This window comes from Lepidochelys olivacea (assembly GCF_965140295.1).
Source record: "Lepidochelys olivacea isolate rLepOli2 genome assembly, chromosome: 19".
Lineage (NCBI taxonomy): Eukaryota > Metazoa > Chordata > Testudines > Cheloniidae > Lepidochelys > Lepidochelys olivacea.
In genome coordinates this window covers 2,772,403-2,795,126 of record NC_140429.1, presented here as the reverse complement: position 1 = coordinate 2,795,126, position 22,724 = coordinate 2,772,403, and the positions used below count along the sequence as shown (strand labels likewise).

The window sequence follows — 22,724 nt, the reverse complement described above, 5'->3', positions numbered from 1 at the left end:
TAATACATCAGAATTCTAAAGTAGGGTGTGGAAGGCAAGTGGGAAAAGAATTGAGGAAAACCAAAGAGGCAGGAGTATGTGTTGAAACCGATCCAAAATTTCTGCTCATGTTTCAGGCAGAAGTTGCATTACACATCCCATTTTGGTACCTTTTTCCAGTCGTGCTCCCATTAAGGTTCTGCTTCTTAATGGGGTCTGCATTTCACCAGTTGAGAATCAATGTCCTGTTAGGTTTCAGAGTAACAGCCGTGTTAGTCTGTATTCGCAAAAAGAAAAGGAGGACTTGTGGCACCTTAGAGACTAACCGATTTATTTGAGCATGAGCTTTCGTGAGCTACAGCTCGCTTCATCGGATATGCATATGCTCATGAAAGCTCATGTTCAAATAAATTGGTTAGTCTCTAAGGTGCCACAAGTCCTCCTTTTCTTAATGTTCTGTTACATGCTAAATAATTTGGTGCTGGTTCTATTATCCAGTGAAGTTTAGGGCTTGATGAATTGAATACCATCTAGCTTTCTTGCTAAAACTGGGAGCATTTGTTCTTTTCAGTTTTGCTCTGTCATTTGGAGGTAAAATTTAATTGCTTTACACCAAGCACTAATGTCGACTCCTTAGGGCTTGTCTACACTAGAACTTTACAGTGCTGGAACTTGTTTGCTCAGGGGTGTGGAACCCTCCCACCCCCCGAATGCTGCAAGTTTCAGCGCTGTAAAGTGCCAGTGTAGACAGTGCACCAGTGCTGGGAGCTATTCCTCTCGTGGAGGTGGTGGGTTGTTTTTTTTGTGGTGGTGGTTTTTTTAAAGAGTGCTGGGAGACCTCTGTCCCAGCGCTATGCCGCGGCTACACAAGCCACGTTAAAGCGCTGCCAGTGAAGACCCCTTAGAAATCCAAATGCATTAGCATTTAACCCTTCTTTCACCCCAGTAAGTGCTATCTTGGAATGAATAAAGAGAGTTTACGCTGAGGAACAGCACTTTCTTCCTTTCCTTCAGTAACTGAGAGGCTGGAGCATTTTCACTTTGAGTGGGAAAGTTTTGTTGAAGCCAGTAGCAGTGAAAGTTGGTGGATTCTTTGCAGCACTGTAGAATTTGAGTTCTAAAGATTTGCTTTGTCGCTGAACAAAGTGAGGAATGAGACTCGCTGCTGCTGCTTTGGAGCTATGAAGTAGAAATGGCAGTAGACCCTGACTGGTACGCTAGAATTATGCCTAGTACTCTTTGGAAATGAGTACGCAAGGGAGGGCATTTATAACCTGCATGATTAGACTTCTTAAGATCTATATCTGGGCCCTGAAAAATGCGTATCAAGACTTTGTGACTTAATTAGATACTGATAAAGAAGAATAGTTCATCAGTTCTAAATACAAAATATCACATCTGAATTTTACATGGTTTATTTGTTCCAAATTTTTAATAAATTTCGTGAAATTACTCTCCTAATCTAAGATGTTTTATATCTGTTACCTATATTTTAGCCAAATCTTGAGGAAGGACCCAATAATGAAGAGCCATTGGAAAACCACAGCAAGACTACCCAACAAGTTTTCCTTCAACATGTCGTTTTCCAATGGCTCTTCATTATTGGTTGTATGTCTGGTAGGGATTGGGTAGTGGTATAAATGAAACAATTGTGTAGGCATTAAGGTCTCTTTCAAAGAGGTTGGTCTGGCTTTTCTCGGGTATATTCCTGAAACTAGCACAGGTAAATTCACGTTTTTTTAATAAAGTGTCTGTATAATCGAGTGGTTCTTTCAAGTCCTTTAATGCTTTGGGATAGTCTTCTTTATTGTCAGTACTTGAAACACTGGGTGAATACTGAGAAGGACTGCAGCTGGGCTCATCAGTGAGTGTTGCACTCTTGTAACTGATTCTAGGACTGCATGAACCACACTTGGAGCAGTGAGGCTTGTAAGATGTCCAGAACTTCATTTCATGGTTGAACAGATCTGCGTCTAAAGGAGTGAAATTAGGATATCTTGGAGGATGATTATTTTACTGGTGGCATCTTACTCTGCTTTTCCTTTCGAAAATGTAAAGCAGAAGAAAGCTTTATGGAAAACCTGAGCTAATTCACTTTTTTTTTTTTTTTTTAAACAGACACCATAATTATTGGTAATGACGGGGTGAAATTAACTCACTTATCTGGAGCAAAAGGATGCTTGAAAAAGCACAGAGGCCTCCTTCTGCTTCCTGTTTCTGTGCTACGTTGCTTCTTTTTAAAAAAATTTTGCACTCCAGAGTTTTTCTTTTTGCAAAGAGGAATTAAAAGGTTTCATGATTCAGCAGCAACTGTATGAGTCTCTGGAACTATCAAAACTGCCAGAGAGAGAAGCTAACCAAGCAGTTAGAACTATTCACTGACTTGTTTTTTATTTTCCTTCCCCCATATATCAACCAGGTGTAACTGAAAGGAGCTTTCAAAGATGTCGAAAACTAACAAATCAAAATCTGGATCCCGCTCGTCTCGTTCAAGATCTGGATCGAGATCACGCTCCCGATCCTTCTCCAAATCCCGTTCACGCTCCCGTTCTGTCTCGCGATCAAGAAAACGCAGGCTCAGGTAATGCATGCGGCTTGATTGCACCCTTTGATTTCAAAGAGTGTTTCTTCTCCCTCTGTTCTGCTCAGATGGTGGCTGCACTAACAAGCCCTCCTGTGAAAACCCTTTTGTTAGTTTCTAGAGTAGCTTAAGTGTTCTGTGTCTTGGGTTACTGATTTTGTTTGCTCTCTGTTCTGTCTTGCAATATGCTATTGATAGTGTGTCCTACAACAGGCGTGTCTTGCATTGTTCTGCACTCTTTAGTAATCGCTGATCATTTTAATGTAACATTCCCGTCTGTTTCTGATATATGTAGATGATGTTCCTCGGAACACTGTGCTGTTAGTGAAGGAATGTTGACCCAGATTAAATGGAGGAAAGAATAAATTTTATTTTGTTATGCAGTAGATAACATCTGTTCTTACGGCTTCATTTTAAACCTCTTAACAGACCTAAGTTGTTCTTGATCAATTTTTTTGTAAATTATTCACTTTAATGATTTAAGGGCCTGAAATCAGAGAGTGTTGACATTTTTGGCATCATTTCTTGTCAGAACTGACAAATGGGAAAGACAGCTGAGAGATTCCACAGCGAAATGTGCTCCTTCTTTTCATTTGTTAGCTTCTCTGTTCTCTTCTTCTCTCTCTATCCCCCCGCCCCCAACTTTATTGATAACCGCTTTAAAAAAGGTCTTTAGGAAAAGTCATGCATTTCTTAGAGTTGAGTTCAGGAGGGTCTCTTCCAGAATGTCAGTCTAAGCCTCTGATGGGAAAGGGGGGTGGTGGTGGTCTAGCATGAGGGGAATCAATAACAGAATTCTGCAATGGTAACTATGGGCAGATCATGTAAATTAGTTAATCTCACTGCTGAGATCTATGGTGAGAAATCCTCAGTGTGCATGATAGTTGCTGCATCTCTGAATTACTTCTGACTGGACCAATTTAAGACTAAATAAAAAGAAAGCATGGATTTCTATCACCCAGTATCCTACATGACTAGTTAAGGCTTTTTATATCTTGCAAGGCCACCACCATTTGGTAATGATCTTCACTTAAAAAAACAAAACAAAAAACCCTCTATACCAGTTGGGATATATGTTATGATGTTCGTCTGCTTTTTCTTGAATCTTAAATGCATTGTTAAGATTCTGAACATTGCTAGGCTTGTAAACGTATGCAACTGTTAATTATTAAAAGGGATTTTTTAAGATACAGAAACATAATAAAAATACAATCAGAAAGAGGAGAAGGCCAGGACAAAACCAAAGCAGAGATGGAGACCCAAGTGGAACTGAGTTCTTTTGCAGGGAAGCCGAAGTATTAGAAAGGGTGCAGTATAGCTTTGGAGGATCTGGCCAACATTGAAGAAACTATGATAAATGGAAATCCAGATGCATTAAATCGAACAGGGCAAATCTCTCTTGTCTTGTGTTGCTGCTGAAACAACTTGGGTGGTGGTAATAAATTGTTAAGAAAATTGGAATGGAGAGGGTTAATATAGACAAGTCATCTTCTTGCAAGGCTTTCACATACTCACTGAGGTAGGTGTAGTGCAATATCTTAGGGAGAAGAGACTAGAAAATTAATCTGTGTTTCAGAAAAAAAAATTGGGGACATCATTTTGCTTTCCATGTCCCTTGGTTTTTTGACTTGTATTCTGTGCTCTTTCTGCATGTTTGCTTCCGGTTAGTCTTGTGTACTTAACTTTTGTTTGTAGGGTCAAGTATGTTGCTGTTTCTTTTCATTTTTGACCGTTGTAAAAAGAGTGGAATGGCCAGAACTTGAGAACAATGTATATTAAATTAACTGGCTAGCCATGCAGTCCAAAATAATTATCACTTCTGGCACATGTATTTTGCATACTGCATCCTTTTTAAATAATTTCTTGTGAACAGTCTCTGCAGATTTTGGAGTGAGATTTTCATGTTCTATGCCTCAATAAAATGACACAATGGATTTTGGAAGCAGCATCCAACAGGTCCCTCACTAGTAATTGGTAACAAATGCAGTAGGCGTCTGGGGACGGGAGCATGTGAATTCTGCTTAGTGCTTTCGGAGAACTGCTCTTAATCCGTTCATTTTCACTGCCTGCCTCTGCATGTCTCTTTCCTTCTTTCTTGTGTTGATAACTGTTTTCGAATGAGAAAGTATCTAAGGTAAGTTGCACTGTTTTCTTGTTTTGAATAAAGGAGGACAAATTCTATCAGGAGATGATGAAGCAATTTATATTGACACAGATTTACACCAGATGTTACTACAGCTGTAACATAAGCCATTGGCTGTTAAACATTAGTGTATTTGATAATTGGACAAAAGAGAACCTCATTTTAACCCAATTAAAAAGTGAGAATTAATTTTAAGCTTTAGAAACTTCAGTGGCAAAGTGTTATGTACAGTTTACTAATATTTTGGGGAGAGAGATGTAGAACCTAATGCCCGTCAGGATAAGATACCTAAATACTGTTACTGCCAGAGTTAGTAAACTCTTTAGATAACTGGAACTTTATTAATACAGTAAGAAAAGTGTTTTAATGTTTGCAGTAAATATCCATCATCATAAGCAGTGAGTGAGATTTGCTGCAGGGATTTTTAACCCTGTGTAGTGTTGGAGTTTTTTCTTCATATTTTACGAGAACATAGTTGCTAATACCTTTCCCTGTCAGTACAACTTTGCAGTTGTCCAATATTCATAAAGTACATTAACCTGATTAATCCTGAGCCATGATACTACTTTTAAAACTGCAACTACTGCAGGTTTTTAAATACTTGATAAAACTAAGGGGAATCCAATTATATTGGAAAAACACCTTTTATTTCTCCACCTCTGATCAGCACTTACATATCCCCTGAAATGTTGTGTTCTTTAAATCTATAACCCCAGATATGAACGCTCCCATTTAGTCCTAAATTCCGTTCTCTTCCTTCTTCCATTCATAACCTGCATGCTTATATCTACCCCTTGAAAAGCAAGCTGATGTGTGTTGATAAACAGTGCCATCATGTGGCATCAGGCTACGGATACGTTAAATGCCTTCGGCAATCTTTTCTTGATGCTCTGTCTTTATTTTACTTGATGGAGATCAAGATTAAGAACAGCAGCAATTCATGTATGGTTTGAGATTAGAAATATAGAGAAGTCAGTCCTTGGTTTTTCTCTTCAGTGCTACCATTTTCACTTACAAGTGTTGAAGTTCATTTAATTTCTCTGGCAAGGAAAGGGTTTTCTTTTTGAAATCCTGTTTAAATTAAAAGCATATGAGATATTTAGGGGCTGCAAAGAAGGGAGAGTTCAGTCTGTTACAAGAGACAGCGCTGGCCTTATGGGGTAGAAATGCATTCCCACCCTGCCGGAGACCAAGGATTAGAGTTAGCCTTGGCACTCTTTGAACTGTGAAGACTGGACATTGGAGATTGCCACTTGGATTTCTGAAGGTGGGTACCAGCCACATTAGTCCGAGGATAGTCAGAACAAATGTATCCCTATCATGGTCTCAGCCGTGATTCTAAGGAGGTTGATTTCCTGTCCAGCTGTAGTTCAGATGTCGTGAAATTACTGCCAGGGATTGTGTGTGGATGGGGCAACAGTGTTCACTGGGAGAAAAGGTATAGTGTTCGCATGAGCAAAGGAAAAATCACTTAAGGGACTGTGACCCCTACATAAAACCAGTAAAATAACATTTAAAACTCTTTTTCAAACAGAAGGCTGCACTGAGAGAGAGAGGTTTCCAAATACTGTTTTCTTTTTTAGTTCTAGGTCCCGTTCAAGATCATATTCTCCGTCTCACAACAGAGAAAGGAACCACCCAAGAGTGTATCAGAGTCGGGATTTCAGAGGTCATAACAGAGGGTATAGGAGACCATATTATTTCCGTGGACGGAACCGAGGATTTTATCCATGGGGCCAGTATAACCGAGGAGGCTATGGAAATTACAGGTCAAATTGGCAAAATTATCGCCAAGCCTACAGCCCTCGTAGGGGGCGTTCCCGCTCTCGATCGCCGAAGAGAAGGTCTCCATCACCAAGATCAAGAAGCCATTCTAGAAACTCTGATAAGTCATCTTCTGATAGGTCAAGGAGGTCTTCATCTTCCCGGTCTTCCTCGAACCACAGCCGAGTTGAGTCTTCTAAGCGTAGGTCCATAAAGGAAAAAAAATCCTCTTCCAAGGACACCCGGGCATCACAGGCTGCAGGAGATAATCAAGGTGATGATTCGAAGGATCCGCTGTTTTCGGGAGGAGCTGCTCAAGATGTCAAGGTGTCTGAGGGGTCAAAGCCATGGCAAGACATGAGCACTTACAGCACAAGTTCAGTGTCAAGAGCATCTGCCGTGCCTGAGCTTAGCCCAAGAGAGCGCAGTCCTGCGCTAAAAAGCCCTCTCCAGTCTGTTGTGGTGAGGCGCCGTTCTCCTCGGCCAAGTCCATTGCAGAAGCCCAGTCCTCCACTGTCAAACCCCTCACAGCTGGGGTCTGTTTTACAAAGCAGTGCCTCATTTCAGACAGGCTCACATCAGGGTCCGTTTGACCATGGTTCATCAGGATTGAGCCCAACGAGGAAGAGTCCTGTGTGTAAAAGTCCCACGACAATCGGTTCAATTTATGGTGCCTCGCAGAAGGAGGAAGCAGCAACTCCTGGTGGGGCAGCCTTCTCAAAGAGGCAAGTTGTGCATTTTTCCTTTGTGTTCAATTCACGTGCCGGGTACTCTGGGGTGGGGGAATTGAGGAGGTGTGTGTAACTCTCATTGAGTCGTAGGCCTGATTCTGCATTATAGGAAGTAGTTCTCTAGTTTTGTTTTCTTAACATCATAACTTTGTTAGTGTTGTAAAGATGACATAGATACCTCAGAATTCCCTTTTAAACTTGAAGGTTATTTTTATAAATTTTTTAAGTGCTCAAGGAGTTTTCCAGAAATTTGATTTTTTTTATTAGTCTAAAAATTGTCACATTCCTGAATCACTACATATAACATATATATTTGTGGTTGTATATTCCCTAGCTCACATATGGTTAATTACTTATTTTGGGGCATTTCTCAATTTTAAATGGATGTTGGAGCATCAAAAATTCGGTTGGTGCTGCTGATGCCAGACTTGCTGATTTTGGGGGAAGAGGTGCGATGCAACTGAAACCTTCACTTGCAGAAGGCTTGTTTGCTTGCTTTTGGGCACTGTCAAATTTAACAGACAAAATATTGATTCCCTCTTGAAATCTATCCCAGAGTGAGTAGGCTTGTGGCTCTTGGACTCCAGCAAATGTTATAGGTTTGCAAAGGGAAAAATTTTGTTTAAAAAACTTAAACACACAACTAACTGTGTATCCTAATAGAAACAAACCAATACAAACACGGTGAGAGCCAGGGTGCACATGCATTGGGATACATTTTATGTATGATTGGAATCAGGAAAAAAAAGATCTTCAGTATAGGAGTATCTTTCTGATATGGTCCAGTCAGCAGCCCAAAGCCCCTGACAAGTGTCCCTCTAATTAATTTCATTTTAAAGGACCTCCTCACTCGAAAGGTACTATTGTGTTCTCAAATGCTCGTTAATCATTTTCATTTCTCTCTGTTAATTTAAGATTATTTGGAGCAAGTTCTATTAATTATCAAAGACCTCTGATGATGATGATAGCAGAACTAGGTCTTGCTCCACTCTTGACTTTTAAAATAGTGTGAGGTGCTTTAGACTTAACCCACCACTATCGCATTGAAATATGTGCTGATAATCTTTCACCAGCATGTGTTAAACTTTAAATTGGTTTGGGGGATTGTCATTCCCAGTTCTAGAATAAAGTGCCTGTCTGTCCTCCCAAGAGAAGAAATCTTTTTCCCATTAACCTTTTTATTTTTGCTTTTATTTGTGTTTACAGTATATGAAATGTTTAGCTTTCGTAGGAAACTTGCATCCAAAATGTGACGTAGCTTTTGAGGCATTTATTTCCAGTGTGTTGTTTAAAGCAGAACAGTCCAAGTTGAAAGTTTTGATGTGTTAATTCTTCTGAACCAGGTTTGTAAGTGACTAAACAGATTGGGTAAGACCTTAATATTTTCCTTAGAAAATATAGGTAAGTTGGTTCTCTTTTTATTTGCTCAAGAAGAGCTTTTTGCTGTTCCACTTTGCTCTTGAACCTCACATCATCCATTTTGCATACCCATCTTCCAGCACGTTTGCTGAATATATTAAGACCATATTCATGTCTTCTAAAGTAAACATTTGGGTAGCTTTACATTTTACCTTATTTATCAGGGACCAGAGAGAGACTTCTATGTTTTTATGTCTTGGAATTTTTAAGACTTGTTTGCTTGCTTTGAATTTTAGGAATTAAAGACTCTTGTCTATACTTTAATAAGAGAATTGCTTAAATGTGTGTGTGTATGTGTGTGTGTGTGTGTTTGTTTGTTTGTTTGTTTTTTAAATAGGTATTTGGAAGAACAGAAGACTGAGAATGGGAAAGACAAGGAACAGAAACTAACAAATGTTGAAAAGGAAAAAATGAAAGAGAAGGGAGGCTTCTCTGAATTGGGTTTAGGAGATGGAAAGATGAAATCAGACCTGTACACCTCCAAAACTGACCCTGAAAAGCCTTATCGCAGTAGCCAGTCTCCTAAACGCTATAAGTTTCGAGATGACTTTGAGAAGCTGAAGATGGCAGAGTTCCACAAGGAAGGTCATTATGGCAAAGACGAGATGGATGAACAGGATAAGAAAGACAAGGCAAAGGGCCGAAAGGATTCGGAGTTTGATGATGAGCCCAAATTCATGTCTAAAGTGGTAGCAACCTCCAGCAAAATTCAGGATGAGGATAGGCCAGGTAAATGGGAAGGCATAGTGTTCTTACCATCTGCAAAGGAGAAGCAAAGGAAAGCTGAGGAAATGGAGGAGGATCCCTATTCTGAAAGATCTAAAAAGGAAGACAAGCTAGCATCCAAGAGAGCAGAAGTTGGTCACAGGGGGTTTGTTCCTGAAAAGAATTTTAGAGTAACTGCTTACAAAGCAAGTCAGGAAAAAAGTACATCACCACCTCTGAGAAAGGCCTCTGAGAGTCGGGAGAAGCCAGGAACCAGAGGAGATGGTTTAGCCACTGGCAAATCCTCCTTTTCCATTACCCGGGAGGCCCAGGTCAATGTCCGAATGGATTCCTTTGATGAAGATCTTGCACGGTAAGGATTTGCCTTTAAGTTAAATCTAGGTAGTGGCTTCACTAGCCTATTTCCCCTTCTCCCCCACCCCCCAACCCCTTGTGGATCTCTCTAAAACATAGGCAGGTTAAATAAAGAATATTGTACAATCAGCTTCCAACACGTCATTTGTCACAGAGAGCACATGAATCTCTAAATGTTAACACACCAATATGACTCTCCTGTCTGGAAGGTGAATCATGTTATTCCCATTTTGCAGATGGAGAAAGTGAAGCTTAAAGTTTGAGTGACTTTCCCTGAGCTACCCAGGAAGTCAGTGCAAAGACACTAGTTTAGAACTTGGGAGATTCTGGATCCCAGTCCTTCATTCAAGCCACACCATTCCGTGTTCAAAAGTAATCAAATTCTGCTCTCCACTGTCCAGAGCTACTCAGAATGTTGCAATGTCAGCGTTACAGCTTAAAAAATGTATGTTTGCAAGGCACTTTGTTCTCTTCTCAATGTATGGTAACATTGCTAGTGAAATCCTCCTAGAAGCCCCAAAAGCCACTTAAAATTTTCTGTAAGGCTCTGGTGCTTCAGGAGACCACTAGGGGATGCTCAATAAAGTTAGTTCTGCTAAAGGGAAGAGCTACTAGTCAATAAATAGAAAAGGAATATTTGTGGCACCTTAGAGACTAACAAATTTATTTGAGCATAAGCTTTTGTGAGCTACAGCTCACTTCATCGGATGCAATGCTTATGCTCAAATGCAATGGTTATGCTCAAATAAATTTGTTATTCTCTAAGGTGCCACAAGTACTCCTTTTCTTTTTGCGGATACAGACTAACACGGCTGCTACTCTGAAACTAGTCAATAAATGTCAGTTTGCTCTGTGGAACACTGGAGGGAGTGCTAAAACTCAGCAGGAATGAAGAGAAAGGAACTAAGATGGCTGCTAATGGCATGTGAGTCACATGTGAGGACATGCAACATGGGTTTTAGGGATTAATATCTGAACAGCACTTTGAACATGCAAACAATAAGTGATCAGAATTACCATTACAGCGTTATAATGCAGTTTGGATGTGCTTTAAAAAAACAGTCTTTTCTGAGCCACAGGATTTGCTTTTTACTGAAGCAATTCTATACATGGGATGTGTGCTGTGGAGATGGTGGATTATATTCTGCTGCAGCAAAGCGGATGAAAGACCCTCACTTTAAAAAAATCAGACTTCATATTAAATACACTTTTCTTTTTAAAAATCAGTTTAAAATTAAATTTGAAATTATGATAACCTATGTTAAGGCCTAGATTTACCATAATCTGTTAAAATAATGTAAATAAATACTGCATCAGTGAGCCTCTTCAGTTTTAATGAGTTCATAGAATATCAGGGTTGGAAGGGACCTCAGGAGGTCATCTAATCCAACCCCCTGCTCAACACAGGACAAATCCCCAACTCAATCAGGGTGTTGCTTTTTTATACAGAATTGGGGGGAAACAATGTTGTGTACTGCATTAAGGATCTATATTTTCATTATTTTTAGTCTGGAGAGAATGCTTTCAGCGAGTGCTTTCAGTTTCTGTTGGGCCAGAAAGCATTTACTTTAATTAATTATTCAGTGTAGCTAGCAGGTGTAGCGAGGTGATTGTCTTCTGTTGGACTAGTTCATTCAAAGATGAAAAATCCATTAAGAGCCAAAAAAGTAGGAAAGCTTGTTTTCCTCTTCTTGTCTATGAATAATAACTGAGTGGGAGAGAATAAGATCTACTAGTTCTAAGAACGTGAAGAACATGGGGCCAGAGTTTCAAAGATATGTAGGTGCCTACTGGGTTTACAAAAGCATTTAAGCACCCACAGTACCTAACTCTCATTAACTTCAGTGGGAGTCAGGTGCTTAACTCCCATGCTTTTGTAATCCCACTAGACACTTATCTGCATCTTTAGATACCTTTTGAAAATCTGGCCCATTGTGACCATAAGCAGTCCATTCACTCACTGCAATTCAGACTTCCTTTGCTTAGTCAGTCAGTTTTTCTTATGTATCTGGCACATTTAAGGGAGCTTTATTTAATCAAAAAATTCTAAAATGCTGTTTTTCTGCATTTTTAATTGAATTTCAGTTTTCATCTGAATGCAGCTTGATACAAATCACACGTAAAAAAATTAGCATCTAGTGTGTAAGAAATGCATCAGTCACCATTTTATAATGTAATAATGTAAGAATCTGAACAAAAGTAAGTAATGCTATATAATTGCTTAAATAAATGTGTATAGATACAGTGTATCCTCCTGGTTCGCAAATGGTACCAAATTTAGTGTCAAGGCTACATTTAATGGTAGATCAACATGTTTTAAATGTCCATTCTCATTGGTGAGTTATTTTCCTAAAGAAAGGTTATACTAAAGTACAAATGTAAAACAAGATTAAAATCAAAGTTTAAAGTTCCTGCTCGGTGCTTTAAATCACTTCTGTTTAAATCAGTCTTCTCTGTGTTGCAGCAGGGTGATGGTGGCTGCTATTCTTCCCCAGGGATGTAGGGCTGGGTGGGATCCATGATGTGCTGGGAAGGGTTTGACTTACATACAAGAACTGGGATGCTGGTTGAGCAATACTGGACAGTTAGCTCTCCTGTTTCTGAGCAACCTTTTGTTAATGCTACTCTGTCATCCTCTGTGTGGGTCTGATGGCCCACTGTGGTGAGGCACATTTATTATTAACAGATTCAGCTTTCCTTAGATTTATTCTAGGGCAATATTAAGGTCTTACCCAACCTTTTCAGGGCTTTGAAGATCCTTCTTCCATCTTCTGTGGTTGCCTCCACTGGTTTTGGGATATTTAACACCCCTGGGCATCAGATAAATGATGGCTGAGATGAGCTTCTGGGCCTGGTCCTATCCAGTTCTCTCTACTGCTTCTGAGATTAAAATCTAGCCCCAGATGTTGGGGGTGGGAGGGGGAAGGTAAAATGTATCTCTTCCTATATAAGGCTGAATCAGACAGCCCATCATCTGCATATTGTAACAAGATCTGGCTATAAATAAGGAAGTTTGTGATGAACCTTGCAGAAAAGAGGAACCTGTAATTCAGAAGCCATATAAGGGGGCAAACACAGAACCATTGAAAATTGTATTACAGAGGACTTTCTAGTAGTATATGAAATGCAGTAGCTGGAATAAGTCCAGTTTATTGCTTTGAAGGTTGTCAACTTGCAGTTTGAAAGCTGCTTCTGTTTAGCGTGGTTTTATGATGGTTATATTTTTAAAATATGTGTTCTTTTCTAGTCCAAGTGGTTTATTGGCGCAGGAGCGGAAGCTATGTCGTGACTTAGTACACAGCAACAAAAAAGAGCAGGAGTTCCGCTCCATTTTCCACCATATACAGTCAGCTCAGTCTCAGCGAAGTCCTTCTGAATTATTTGCTCAGCACATAGTGACTATAGTCCATCATGTAAAAGGTGAGTCAAGTGTCCACACATTCTTGGTTGAAAGTTCACCCCTTGCTTCTCCACCCCACTATATCCGTTCCTTGGAACGGTGTTCCATTCATGCTAGTTAATTACCCAAGAGAATTGCTGACCAACAGGACAAGTGATAGAGTAAAATAGCAACCATGTGGGATGTTTTCCCCCAACTTCTTGCATTTAGCTGTAGGAGGAGAGGGGAGAGGCCATCTTGCCTACCCTCAAAACTGCAAAAAGTAACACTCTTGCAGCAGACTGGCATGGGATCTGCAGATATTTGGGGTAGTCTAATGGATTTGCATAAATTTAGTTTTTGTTTTAAAAATATGTTCATTGTTAAACACAACTGAGGCAGAATTCACCACTGACACAGGCATGTGCCATTTTCTGATTTCAAGTGAGTGGCCTCCACTTTTGCTAGAGCCATTGACTCTCATCCGTTTGTCACCTGGCTACACATTTTTACTTTCTGAAGCCATTGCAGACATGGTGTTAGAGCTCACATGCCTTTTCCTAAAATCTGACTTGTATTAATTATGTGATGTTTCTTCAATGAAAACCCCGACAGAGCATCACTTTGGGTCTTCAGGAATGACACTGAATGAACGCTTTACAAAATACCTAAAGAGAGGAATGGAGCAAGATCAAGCTAAAAACAAGAAGAGCCCTGAAATCCACAGGTGGGGGGTATTGTTTTAATGTTTTTTCTAAAGCTCCAGGGGTATTTTTAAAATATTAATAGTTAACTATGGGGCATAAATCAAAAATACAAGAGAGGAGCCAACAGTAAACAAAACTTATCAGTCATGTAGTTAAGAACATAGTAATTGCCATACTGGGTCTTGGGCCAGGTCAGTGAATTGTCTAGTTCAGTGGTTCTTAAACTATGGGTCAGGACCCCAAAGTGGGTCATGATCCCATTTTAATGGCGTCGCCAGGGCTGTCATTAAACTTGCTGGGTCCTGGAGCTGAAGCCAAAGTCCAAGCCCCACCGCCCAGGGCTGAAGCCCTCGAGTTTCGTTACCCCCCAGGGTGAGGGTTCAGGCATCGGTCCGGTCTTGTCGTAATTTTTGTTGTTAAAAGGGGGCTGCGGTGCAATGAAGTTTGAGAAACCCTGCTCTAGTTTGATTTCCATTCTCTGATAGTCCCAGCTGATTGAGAGGAAGGTTTAAAAAACCCTACAAGGACAACTATGGAATAATCTGACTCAGAAAAGGTTGTCCTTAGTCCTTGTTGGATGGCTGAAAGCTCTGAAGCATGAAGGCTTATATCCCTTATCAAATTGTTTTGATGATGTCTAATGTAATTGCATGTTCATGTCACAGAAATGCCTAATTGCCTTTGAATCGTGCTAGCTCCTGGCTCCTAGTTTGAAGAAGTGAATTCCACAGGTTGATTAGTCCTTTTAAAAAAAAAAAAAAATCATCACACACAAATTTTTACTCCTTTCACCTTTACATTTTGTCTCTTTCCATTTTATTGAATGGCCTCTTGTTCTTGTTTGGTCTTGTCACGCACACAATTTTAAACCCACAAAAGTAAGTGACAACGGTGCCTCTATGACATGGCTATTCCCAAATTATATGAATTTATCTTTTTAAAATATCCCCTACTTGTGTTTCTGCCTAAGGATTGTTGTTTGCACTGTGTGATCATCCATGCTATTATCTAGACACAGAGAAGTATCACTCTAGATTTTCAGCCCAAACCCAGTTTAAATTTGCCGATCTCTTTTTTGTAAATAAATATAACCTCTTTACCATATTTGCAATCTGCTAGATAACTGTTTCTTTGGAGCTATTGGGCTTTGCCATTGAAGTAGGCAATGAAATATTGTACAAGAGACCTGTGATTTGTGGGGGCCAGCACAGTAACGCATGCTCATCAGCTGCCCAGTCAGTCATGGGTAAGAAAACCATATTACGAGGACTTTTAACACATTAATGGTCAGTTCATTAACATAATGCACCTGTTATGGTCTGAGTATCAGGATTGTGTGTTACTCTGTATGCACAGCATCTCACTTTCAGGGTATAATTGCCTGCTCAACTTTACTTTAAAAAGCAGTATAGAATGTATATTTATAATGGAGAAACTACCTGTTTTAAAATAGAATTAGGATTAGGAGATCTTGGAGTACTGTTTATGGGAAGGCTGTAATAGCTTCATTCTCTGCTTTATTTTTAGGAGGATAGATATTTCTCCCAGTACTTTCAGAAAACATGGATTCACTCAAGAGGAAATGAAGAGCTCCAGAGAGCCTGGCAACAAGGTGAACTGTTGATCTGATCAATAATTGAACAAAATGAGTGCATTGGGCATGAACTTAACAGTGATGTTTTTGTTTAAATTACTCTCTACTTAAGTTTGTGTTTTTCTTTTAAGGATGGGCATAATTCTAAAAATGAACTACAAAGGGTTAATTTTTATTAAAAATGTATCATCAACCTTTGTGAAGTGGTTAGAATATGGTAAATGACCCCAAAGTCAATTGAGGTGAGCTTGAGAAAAAAAGAGAGGATATTTGGAACAAGTGCCCATGATGAGAGAAGAGACTTTTTGTGATATTTTTCTGCTTGTAAGTATTATTAAATCAATTGTATACATGCGATATTTCCAACCATGTTTTCAAAAGACATGCATGTCAAAAAGGAAAGTAAAAATAAATCCATATCTAAACCAAATACACTATTACTAAGCAGATAATAAATCTTGTTCTAACACTTTTACTGTATCATTTCTGTTGATTGCTGTTGCTTTAACACTCAGCACCTGTTTTGATAGACCAGGCCCCTGGGAATCCAGTATATTAGCTATTATGAGTAGAACCATGTTAAGCCATTGTACAGTCTATAAGCAATCATAAAAATGGTTTAACCTAAAATGTTATATTTTGGGGTTTTTAACCTTTGTGTGTTCAACTTCATACATATTTACAGTGAAGAGATTTAAACAGTCCTGCTGAAACCTTACTTGTTTCATATATTTGTTTTTGATTTTTTCCAAACACACTTGTGGCTTGACATGGACGATGGTGAGATGAATTTGATGGGCCTGATCTCTGAGCGCCAGCTTGGCAGTGTGTATAAAAAACATGGTTTTCAAACAGCTCTCCAGCCCTTCATGAAACAGATGTGCCCTCACAAATGCAAATAGGTGTCTGCTGCGCTACATAAGGTTGCTGCTGCTGATTTTGTCACTTACCTATCAGCCATCGTGTTGGGAGCATTTTTGCTCTGAGTAACAGTTAAAGCCCTTTGCCTGGGGAAAGCAGAAGAGCAAACAATACAAACAAAGCACCAGCTCCCACTCCTGCTGCTAATTGAAATTAATCTTTTTTTAAACAAAAAAGTGTTTAGAAATTCATGTAAGTAAAAATTTAATAGCTAGAGAATTACTAATCTCTCTCTTTATTTAATTCAAGATAAATCTAATCATTTGGTGTATGTTGCAAATCCAGTCGTGCAGTTCCCAAGCATAGCACTGTGTGCAAATACTCTAGAGCCTGCTCAGTTAACCCAATAACTATTTTCCTTTTTCAAAGGAGAATTTCTTAATTGGAAAATGATATTAAGACAAGTGTTACACACCCAGAAAATTTCCTCTGGTTAACTAAATTTAAAAGATTGTGCCTAGTGCTGAAGATTTTTCTGCATACAATTGACTGTACTATTCTCGACTGTACCTTTTCTGGTTATTGGCTATTTTGTCTTCTCTTCATAATGTACCTTACATTAATAGACCTGCTAGACAGACACATGGAGGGGAAAATCTTCTGTAGAATGTCCCCTGGTTCTGTGAAATAAAGTGCAACTGGTGTGTCATTCATTGTGAAGATCATTACTAGTAAGGATGTTTGGTTTCGATTTGACAGCGATTAAAACAAGATTCCGAGAATATTCATAGTTCCCAGAATAAATTCAACAGCTGCTTTTCTCTGGCCTCTGTGTAACTCCACCACTTGACTCAGTAACCGTGATGTTAGCATCACATCTTCCAAGTGGCAAATAGCTATTGCCCCTCTCTCTTTCAGTGCTGCCTTCAGATCTAGCACTTTAAAATTTCATCTGACATTTAGGGAGATGGGTCTGGTCCCTCTGAGGAGTGAGAGGAATTCTGTTATTCAGTGGCAATCCCCTGGGGGCACAAGAAACATAAAGAGCTAGGGTTGCATATGTGCCCCAGTTGAGTTATACAAAGTCAGTTGGACTTGACTTCCCATTAGAGGACCGTTAACCACTAACGTTCTCAATTTTCACTGGCTGTGATACATAACCCAAGTTAGTCTTTGGTCTCCTGATATGCTCTCTCCCCTTCTCTCCTCTCCCCTTTCCTCCCCACCCCTGTATTATCAAGCTATGTTTATAATATTTTAAAGGGGAAAAGTGTATATATAATACAATATGTAGGAAAACTGAAGACTTCAAATGAAGATTTTATATTCTTGTAGTGAATCATTCTGCATTTTTGAATGGTTGGTTTATAAACTCATGCCCTCCAGAAGTCTCTGCAGACAGTAGCAAAGTAATGGTGCTGAAGTCTTTGATAAGCTGCTAAACCTTTCTGTTAAACTTTCACCCATTCCTTGCTTTTGCAGACTGAAGGGAAATATAAAGACGACCCAGTTGACCTGCGCCTTGATATCGAACGTCGTAAAAAACATAAAGAAAGAGATCTTAAACGAGAGAAGTCGAGAGAATCCGTGGACTCAAGAGATTCAAGCCATTCAAGGGAAAGATCAACTGAGAAACCAGAGAGAAGTCACAAAGGGTCAAAAAAGAAGTATGTAGAAGGCTAATCTTCACTTCTTTATTGCATGATCCCTGCCACTTCTATTGTAATTGGAAACAAGACCTTGCATTATGGAATTGGTAGTATGTAGGGCTGTTGATTAATTGCAGTTAACTCACACGATTAACAAAAAAAATGAATCGCAGTTAAAAAAATCAATTGCGATTAATAGCACTGTTAAACAATAGAATACCAACTGAAATTTATTAAATATTTGTTTCAGAGTAGCAGCCATGTTAGTCTGTATCCGTAAAAAGAAAAGGAGTACCTGTGGCACCTTAGAGACTAACAAATTTATTTGAGCATAAGCTTTCGTGAGCTACAGCTCACTTCATGGGATGCATTCAGTGGAAAATACAGTGGAAGATGTTAGGAGGCTTATTCCTTCACCCACTCGCTTCCCTGGTCCTTCTCGCATGAACAGAGAGCAACAGTACCCGAAGTCCAAAGGTGCAAACAATTCAATGTTTATTGGGGTGAACTTCCGGCAAGCATGATTCCAGTTTCCTTCCTTAGTGTCCCCCTTCCCAGCTCTGACACCACAGAGCCTTACCTGTGTCCCTGTTCCCATTTTCCCCCTTCTTAGCAAAACACGATTCCAATTTCCCCACCCCCATTCCCTGTTCCCATTTCCCCCCCTTACTTCCTGATTGACTGCAGACTATATTTTCCACTGCATGCATCCGATGAAGTGAGCTGTAGCTCACAAAAGCTTATGCTCTAATAAATTTGTTAGTCTGTAAAGTGCTGCAAGTACTTCTGTTCTTTTTAAATATTTGTGGATGTTTTCTACATTTTCAAATATATCTATTTCAATTACAACACAGAATACAAAGTGTACAGTGCTCACTTTATATTACAAAATATTTGCATTGTAAAAATGATAAACAAAATAAATAGTATTTTTCAGTTCATCTCATACAAGTACTGTAGTGCAATCTATCTATCATGAAAGTGCGATTTACAAATGTAGTTTTTTATTCTATAACTGCACTCAAAAACATCTGTAAATATCTTGTGACGCCAGTTACAACAGTGACATGTGAATGTTCTCACTTTCAGGTGCCATTGTAAAGGAGAAGCAGGCAGCCTTATCTCCTGCAAATGTAAACAAACTTGTTTGTCTTAGTGATTGGCTGAACAAGAAGTAGGACTGATTAGACTTGTAGACTCTTAAGTTGTACATTGTTTTATTTTTGAATGCAGGATTTTTTGGTACATAATTCTACATTTGTAAATTCGACTTTCATGTTAAAGAGATTGCACTACAGTACTTACCTTTTTTTACAGTACAAATATTTTAATTCAAAAATAAATTAAAACTTTGTATTCTCTGTTTGAAATTAATATATTTTAAAATGTAGTAAACATCCAAAAATATTCAAAATAATTGGTATTCTATTGTTTAACAGCGCGATTAATCACGATTAATTGCTTGACAACCCTAGTAGTATGCCTGCTGCTGTAACTAGTAGAGCTGAGCTGTGCTTGCCTTCTGTGATTAGATGCAGAACTACAAAGGGGAAGTACAGCTATCGTACGTGTTGAATAATCGGGGGAAACAAACTAAGTGGCTGCTTGTGCCAGGATGAGCAAATTACCTTTTTGTTTTGTTACTGCCTTCGCTTCACACAGAATGGAGAAATGCTGTCAGTGACTCCACTGATTTGCTCTTAGGTTCATTTTAATACTTTCCCATTGGTTCCATTTTCCTTTTAACTGATGCACACTTGGCACTGTGACTAATTTGTAACCCAGGAGAAACCTTGTGATGTGTTTTTGAGTTCACTGGACCAATGGGTGACTTAATTTTTAAATAAAATATCTTTACTGCTTATCTATAAGCTGCTGGCTTTTGAATGACACCATGTCTGTCAAAGTTGGCAAAGAAATAGCCTTTTAGTGCACATTCATAAATTCAGACTGAACTGGCAGGCTGGGCCCTGATCCATCAAAACTTGTGTTTACCATGAATTATGAGTTTTCCCATTAAAGTTTGTGACTATTCACGTGCTTCAAGTTAAACACACGCTTAAGTGCTTTGCTGGATCGGGCTTAGAGCAACAGCTCAGCCTCATGGAATTGTTCTGTAACGTTCTTCTACCATGCAATTGCTGACCATTTTATTTCCTCCTATAAAGATACAGTTTGCAAATCTGGTCATGTCATGGAGTGATGTTACCTTAAATTGAAATTTCTCCTATAACAGAATGCAGCTGGATTTCTTTTACAAACGTGTGCCATAACTGGAAACTCTTAACAAAAAGAGCCTCTTCAACTGAGTGGATTTTTTTCTCCTGTAATGATGCAGGTCGAGATACCTACTGGAGAAAGGAGGCCAGTAGGAGGAATAAATTAGTCCCGGCTGCATAGCTGTACAATAGGTTTAAAGACCTCTGTGATCAGAGAGCACAGCCTGGTGGACAGGGCCCTGGACTCTGGGGGTCAGAAGACCTGGGTTGTCCTGTTCCCAGCTCTGTTACTGACCTGCTTTGTGACCTTAAGGAAGTCACTTCCCATCTCCTCTTCCTCTGTCTCATCTGTTTTGTCTGTAAGCTCTAGGGCAGGTACTGTCTGTGTTTGTACAGCGTCTAGCACAATGTGGCTCTGTTCTCAGCTGGGCTTCAGTTTGCTACCTTATTACAAACAGTGTAAGCTGAAAAGGGTCAGATGCCTCCTTACAATTTGTGTATGGTTGTAAGAACGAATCCTGGGAAAGGAGCTGTCCTGTGACCTCTCAGAGCTGCACACTGTAGCTGATTCTGAGCCGTTAACTAACTGTGATTTTGGCTGTGCACGGACATAATAAGGGAGGGCGGAGGAGTGATAGCGTGACTTCACAGCAGAGACAGGACCGTACCAAGTTAGTGACTGTATTGGTGATTTTCTCTTCCCCTTTCCCCCTCTCAATCCCTGGTACAGGAAACACAGGAGAGTGCGTGAGCGATCCAGGTCCACTTCTTCATCTTCACAGTCTTCTCGTTCGTACAAAGGGGAGGACTACCCAGAGGAGAGCGAGGAGAGGGAGGAGAGTACCACAGGGTTTGACAAGTCCCGGCTTGGGACAAAAGAGTTTGCTGGCCCAAATGAGAGAGGAAGAGCTAGAGGGACCTTCGTAAGTTACCCCCTAAAAAAAACAAGAGTATAAAACCTTTGCATAAGACTTTGTGCAAATTGCTGCTTTTACCAGGTAATGTGATCTTAAAGGTGACTGGAAGTACACTAGTCTGGTGGTGATTCTACACTCTGTGGTGGCTCCCAATCACCAGCCCAGCATAAATTCTGGAGCTTGAAATTGGCAGTCTTGCTGATGATGTTTGAGACTGTATCCAGTCCAGTAGGCTCTAGTGTGTCAGTATTTGCTCAGCGGCACTGACAGGAGTAAAGACGAGCTTGTGTCAGAGAACTTACGATGAAGCCATTTTAATGACTCTTCTGGCTGCAATTGCACTGGTTCCTTTAGAAATAGCTCATGTTTTAATTAAATAGCCCTGCTGTGTTTGCACACTGTATGTGTGAAATGCCTTCCCTTGCACTCCCTGCACGTGCATATAAACCGATAGATAGCTGTGTATTTCCAGGGGTAGCTATATGATCAGATACGGTCAAAAATATTAATAGGTAATGAGAGTATAGGTGTTTGACAGTCTTCTTGTGGCTAGGCTAAAGGTGTTCTTGGGAACAGTTAGAGCTGCAGAAAAGACAAGACCTAATGCCATTTCTCTAAGCCCTGTTCTCTCTACCCCTCTTCTTTTCCTCTTCTGTTCGCTGCTACTCCAGTTCAGAGCAAGAGGCAGAGGGTGGAGCAGAGGTACCTTTTCGGGAAACAATAACAACAACAACAGCAGCGGCAATGACTTCCAGAAGCGAAACAGGGATGAGGAGTGGGACCCAGAATACACACCCAAGAGCAAGAAGTATTATCTGGTATGTTTCTGAAGAACCAGGGTATGTATGAACATGCCTTGCTGTGCATTCTATCTGCTTTTTACAGGTTACGTGTAGTCTTCAGGGGAGAGAGAACCAGCAACCATCAAGCCATCTAAAATACCAGTTCTGGGGTTCTCAAATCACTGTCCCCCACAAGAGGCCTCTAGAAATCTTTACTCGCATCTAGGGAGCAGTCGGCTCTGACCGTTGTAGAACTGTTTGCCACTAACCAAAATCTGGAGGGCCCAGTAAAAGAACATGTCCTCCATGGGCAGTATGGAAACTTTAATGTGGATATATACCTATCTCATAGAACTGGAAGGGACCTTGAAAGGTCATCAAGTCCAGTCCCCTGCCTTCACAGCAGGACCAAGTACCATCCCTTATTTTTGCCCCAGATCCCTAAATGGCCCCCTCAAGGATTGAACTCACAACCCTGGGTTCAGCAGACCAATGCTCAAACCACTGAGCTGTGCATCTCAACTCTCTCTACAGTGCCTGCTTCTTCTGGGATTGGCTAATGCGATTCACTTTTATTGCTGGCTGTAGCATTCTTTCATTTTCTATCGGCTAGTCTGGCAAAATCCTGCATGGATTTCTCTTAGGGCTTCACTTTTGAGTTAGTGTCAGCTTTATAGCTTATTTTCACCAACCCTCCCCCCTCCCCCCCATTCTGTTGGATATTTGAGATCCCTCTAATCTTTCTTCAGAGTTATTATAAAGGTCGTATGTGGCTTAGCCCTAAATCACTCTTGCTGTCCCTTCTTCTGCCCTGTCTTCTGATTGCTGTTGAAGACATAATCTTTATTATATATTGTGTTGGTCTCTACTTCACTCTCCTAGATACAATATTCTGGGTCATGTAATCAGTCCATAAACC

The 22,724-nt window shown here is 39.9% G+C and overlaps 1 protein-coding gene across 5 annotated transcripts in view; it reads left to right on the top strand.

Moving 5' to 3' along the window:
• The window catches only part of THRAP3 (thyroid hormone receptor associated protein 3), a 69,855-nt gene that overhangs the window by 44,995 nt on the left and 2,136 nt on the right, over positions 1 to 22,724 (top strand). For all 5 annotated transcript variants that reach the window (XM_084652460.1, XM_084652462.1, XM_084652463.1 and 2 more), the window contains 9 exons: positions 2,399 to 2,560; positions 6,287 to 7,192; positions 8,955 to 9,695; positions 12,945 to 13,117; positions 13,692 to 13,803; positions 15,311 to 15,395; positions 17,721 to 17,905; positions 20,837 to 21,029; positions 21,695 to 21,841. In XM_084652460.1, coding sequence (XP_084508586.1) covers positions 2,424 to 2,560; positions 6,287 to 7,192; positions 8,955 to 9,695; positions 12,945 to 13,117; positions 13,692 to 13,803; positions 15,311 to 15,395; positions 17,721 to 17,905; positions 20,837 to 21,029; positions 21,695 to 21,841 — 2,679 coding nt within the window. In that variant the 5' untranslated portion in view covers positions 2,399 to 2,423. The remainder of the gene's footprint in view (positions 1 to 2,398; positions 2,561 to 6,286; positions 7,193 to 8,954; positions 9,696 to 12,944; positions 13,118 to 13,691; positions 13,804 to 15,310; positions 15,396 to 17,720; positions 17,906 to 20,836; positions 21,030 to 21,694; positions 21,842 to 22,724) is intronic.